This window comes from Octopus bimaculoides, chromosome 25, assembly GCF_001194135.2.
Source record: "Octopus bimaculoides isolate UCB-OBI-ISO-001 chromosome 25, ASM119413v2, whole genome shotgun sequence".
NCBI lineage: Eukaryota > Metazoa > Mollusca > Cephalopoda > Octopoda > Octopodidae > Octopus > Octopus bimaculoides.
This window is the reverse complement of record NC_069005.1, coordinates 18,131,749-18,136,928: the sequence shown is the minus strand read 5'-3', so window position 1 is coordinate 18,136,928 and position 5,180 is coordinate 18,131,749. Positions and strand designations below refer to the sequence as shown.

At 34.9% G+C, this 5,180-nt stretch overlaps 1 protein-coding gene across 4 annotated transcripts in view; it reads left to right on the top strand.

Annotated features, from left to right (window-relative positions):
• LOC106880721 (DNA-directed RNA polymerase, mitochondrial) overlaps window positions 1-5,180 on the top strand; it is a 120,272-nt gene that overhangs the window by 20,092 nt on the left and 95,000 nt on the right. For all 4 annotated transcript variants that reach the window (XR_008266737.1, XM_052976558.1, XM_052976557.1 and 1 more), the window contains exons 5-6: window positions 3,761-3,916; window positions 5,022-5,090. Coding sequence is in view for 3 of the 4 variants with exons in the window: in XM_052976558.1 (XP_052832518.1) it covers window positions 3,761-3,916; window positions 5,022-5,090 (225 nt within the window). In the remaining variant the exon portion in view is untranslated. The remainder of the gene's footprint in view (window positions 1-3,760; window positions 3,917-5,021; window positions 5,091-5,180) is intronic.

Below are 5,180 nucleotides of genomic sequence, written 5' to 3'. Positions count from 1 at the left end.
ACTGAGCAGGGCCATCTACCTGAAGGGGTTTGTGTTTTATCTACCTTCCTACTTATTAGGATTTTGGTTTTAGCTAGGTTGACTCTAAGGCCCTTCAATTCTAGACCTTGCTTCCACACCTGAAACTTCTCCTCTAGTTCTGATAGTGACTGCGCAATTAGGGCAAGGTCATCAGCATAGAGGAGCTCCCAGGGGCAACCTGTCTTGAACTCCTCTGTGATTGCCTGGAGGACTATGATAAATAAGAGGGGGCTGAGGACGGAACCTTGGTGGACCCCTACCTCTACCCGGAATTCATTGCTGTACTCATTTCCAACCCTCACCTTACTGGCAGCATCTCTGTACATGGCTCACACAGCTCTCACTAACCATTATCAATGTAAGGTAATAACAAAGGATTGTAAATATTATATAGGTTCATCTGCTACAATTTGGAAATCTAGATTTCATAGCTATTCTTATTCATTCAAGTATAAAAGAAAATGTAATTCTATGAATCTGAATTAATGCATTTGTGATTTAAAAGATACAAACGTTAAGTATGATTTAAAGTGGTCCCTTATTAGTTATGCACCATCATAGAATATTGGCAATTCTAAATGTGATCTTTACCTTGAGGAAATGTATTATAAAATTACTTCTAAATTAATAACATTAAATTATAAAGGTAGTTTTACATTGAAATGTTCTCACAAATATAGAAAAACCTTTCAATATTTCAATTCTAAATAGCCCATTGCTTTTCATATAATATGCATAATTTTTCTTAAAATGTTTAGCATATTTATTAGACAGATAACTAATTGTTGTGATGTAGAATTTCTATATTTCTAATTGTTATAACATACAATTCATGTGCTTATCTCTCGCTGTCCACTAACATCATCAAAAGTTAAATACTAAACTGGCTTCTCTAAGAACGTTATATTTCTTCTGGTTTTTTTTTTGTATGCATTTGTCTACTAGAGATATTTTCGTAGTTTACTTTGAATCTAACCAATTTTGGATTGCCTTGATAACATTGTGTTAACATATATTTTCAGATATATTAATTTGACTGATATTTTTTGTGTCTAAATATGTTAACACAACAGAAACGATTATCGGTATTGTATGGTGTAATTACCAATTAAGGATGTGATTTTCTCCACTCTTGTTCTTGTTGTTATAATATATATGTGCAGACACGCACACACACACAAACAGGTCTGGGTGTGGATCTTTAGTAAGAAGTTTAATTCCCAACCACATAGTTCTGGGTTCAGTCTTCAAACAATTGTCTTCTACTATAGTCTTGGGCCAACCAATGCCTTGTTAGTAGATTTGGTGAATAAACTGAAAGCCCATAACATATATATGTGTGTGTATGTGTCTTGCCATCATGTCACAGTTGTAAAAGATGTTACTGTCATGCAGTGGCATTTGCTTCCAATATTCTGTGTGAACATATCTGGCCATAGGGAAATATTACTTTGCTTGGAAACAGGTAAGGGTTGGCAACAGGAAGGGCATCAAGCCATAGAAAATCTGTCTCAGATAAACTCTATCCAATCCATGCAAGCGTGGAAAAGTGGACATTAAATAATATTGATGGTGATGGGGGATTATATATATATATATATATATATATATATATATATATATACATACATGCATACATATATACATACATGCATACATATATGCATACATACATACATGCATACATACATGCATACATATATGCATACATGCATACATATATGCATACATACATACATACATACATACATATGTACGTATATATGTATGTATAGTGTAATAAAAAAATTGATAAAAAAAGTACAAAAAACTTTGTTGTGAGGAGTGGAAAATCCAGTGTTTTGAACACAGTCCTTCTTCAGGAGAAAAGTTGGAAGGAGAGAAATTAAGAGACACCAGAGTTTTACATCCTCTAAGTTGAAAAAGAAAAAAACTGGCTGCAACTAATATGGAATGCAGGACCATATGAACTTCATACATAAATAAGAAATGGTAGGAGAAATAGAAAGAAGAAAAGAACAATAAACTGAGGAGAAACATGCAAAGTTGAGAGTGAGGTGAAGGGAAAAGCTGAGGTGAGAGGGGAATTGAAAGATAAGAAATGGTTATAAGAATTAACAGGTGTAGAAGTAGAAGGAAAAATGTTCATTTAAGCATGTTGGTGACATGGTACCAAGTTTAAATATGACATGCTTCCTCTATTTCTTTGAGAATGTGGTTTCATAGTGTGCAGCATTACTGCACACTGATAGGTGAATGATGGAATGGCCTGTTGTGTTGAAATTAGTGGTAACAGGTTGGCCAGGCATACATAGTATGCTTTGAATATATTCCCATAAGTGATTAGCTAGGCATTGGTCTGTCTCCCCAATGTAAAGGGCACCACTAAGCTTGCATTTCATTCTAGACTTTTCTTGCTCCACCTCATTCTCTTACTTTTTATTTTTGACACTGTTTCTCCTACCACTTCTTGTTCACATATGAAGTTCATGTGGTCTTAAGTTCTGTATCAGTTGTAGCCAATTTTGTAAAACTGTTTTTGCTCATTAATTTCTCTCTCAACTTTTTGCCTGAAGAAGACCTGTGTGCAAAATGCTGGGTTTTCAACTCTTCAGAGCAAGTTCACTGTACTCTTATTATGCAGAACAACACCAGCTTCGTTGAAGTTTGTTTGATTATATATATATGTATGTATATCAATTATCTTGCTGGATAGAATTATTTATTTCAGTCTTTTGCTCTCTTTGGAGTATAATCAAGTTGACCATGGCAGGATTTTATCATCATTGTTTTAATATCCACCTTTCCATATTTGCATAGGTCATATGGAATTTGTTGTAACATATTTTCTGTAGCTGGATGCGCTTCCTGTCAGCAACCCTCACCTGTTTCCAAGCAAGGTAATATTTCATCATGGAAGATAGGAAATGACCATCATTGCTTGTATAATGCTGATATTCAGTTACAGTCATCACACGATTAGGGTACACATAAACACGCACACAAACACAGACGTGCATATACACATATGACAGGCTTCTTTTTGCTTCCCTATACTGAATTCACACACAAAACTTTGATTGGTCCAAGGCTATAGCAGAGGATAATTAACCAAGGCATCATGCAATAGGACTGAACCCAATCTGGCTTTCTGGTTGGGAAGCAACCTTTTTAACCAGACAGCCATATCTATACTTATAAATTAAAATGCTGAAACTAATTACTGCAAAATATTTCGTCTGATGCTCAGCTGATTCTGTCAATCAACTGAGAAAATATACTGAAGTCCGATTACTTGACTACTTCAAAATAGCAGCGCTGTGTTGCTCTTTTGGGATAGTACATTTTCTCAGTTGATTAACAGAATCAGAAGAATCTTTTATTGTTTTCAGAATATATTTCTGAATTAGGCCAAGGATTGGATTTGGAAGTTATATTTTAATAATCAGGTTTGCTGTTCTAACTACTGGCCTAAATTTTTTCTCTTTTCAGAAATATATTCTGAAAGCAATTAAAGAAGGAGAATATAAATTGAAACATTGCTTCAACAACATATCCAAGATGAGAAAAATAATCTGAAATGTTCTTGACTTTACTCAGTAATATTGAAAGATAGAATATCAATCATAATGTTGTTTCAACAACATATTGAAGATGAGATATTGTAGTTTGTTGATGGTTGCAGTTTTTGTTTTATTTTCTATAGTTTCTTTGCTTGTTTATTTCTCAACTTTTACAGGGAAATTTTGATTCCATCCAGGACCTCTTTAAGATGATGAAGATCCATTTAAAACCAACCCTGCAGTGTTATGCTGCTTGTCTTGAATGCTTTGGCAGGAAAGATTCTCCAGATCTTCAGCTTGGTCAACATATTCTTCAGGATTTAAAGAGAGATGTAGGTAGCTTCACATCACTTGTCAAGACCACTTGATATCTAAACTAATACTACTTGTTGACTACTAAAGGCCACTTGACAGCTACACTAAGGCTATCATCATCATCATCATCATCATCATCATCATCATCATCATGTGTCCATCTTCTATACTGGTATAGGTTGGATGGTTTGATTGGAGCTGGCAAGCCAGAAGACTGCACCAAAGCTCCACTGTCTGTTTTGGCATGGTTTTTACAGCTGGATGCTCTTCATAATGCCAACCACATTACAGAGTGGACTGGGTGCTTTTTACATGGTACCAGCACTAGCAAGGTCTGTTTAGCATAGTTTTTATGACTGGTTGCCCTTTTTAGTGCTGATCATGTTACAGAGTGGGTCGAGTGCTTTTCATGTGGCACCAGCACTGGCAAGGTCTGTTTTGGTATGGTTTTTATGGCTGGATGCCTTTCCTAATGACAACCACTTTACAGAGGGGGTTTGGTGCTTTTTATGTGGCTAAACTAAAGCCACCTACTGGCCAAACTATATAAATAATATAGTCATAGTAGACTATGTCTAAATAAAGACAGGACATAGATAATGTAGTCCTAAGTAACTATGCTTGAATATAAATACATTAAATAATGTAGTCTTAAAGTATACAATGTCTAAATAAAAGACAGGCCACAGATAATGTAGTTGGAAATACACTGTGTCTGAGGGTGAACAACAGAAATAGAACATGTGAGGAAAGAAATATATCAGATCCTTACTGGGTTATTCATTGAGCAAGAAAAGATTCTATTTACCTGTAGAGTACCAAGTGTAACTTAACTAGGTAGAACACCCTGTACTCTTGAGTTGTTGAACAAGTCAAAAACTCAGAATACAAGAAGTGGCAGTAAAATAACTGACTGAGAATTTAAATGATATTGCAGAATAGGCTTAATTGAACCATAATATTCTCTCACTGTCTTTCTCTCTTACTTCCTCTCTCTCTGTCACTCTCATACATTCTCCCTGTCTTTTATGCCTCTCCCTCCTCATTTTTTTTCTCTGTCTCACATTTCTACCTTATGCTCTCCTACCTCTTCCACTACTAGTACTACTTTCCATTTTTCAGGGTTACTGTGCATCACAGATATTTAACAGTTGTACATTCAGGAGAGATGAAAGACAATATGTGTTAAAGGTGAGACATATATATATTGTGTGTGTGTGTATATCCCTGTATGTATGTGTGTGTAAACATACATATTTATATATATATATATATATATAT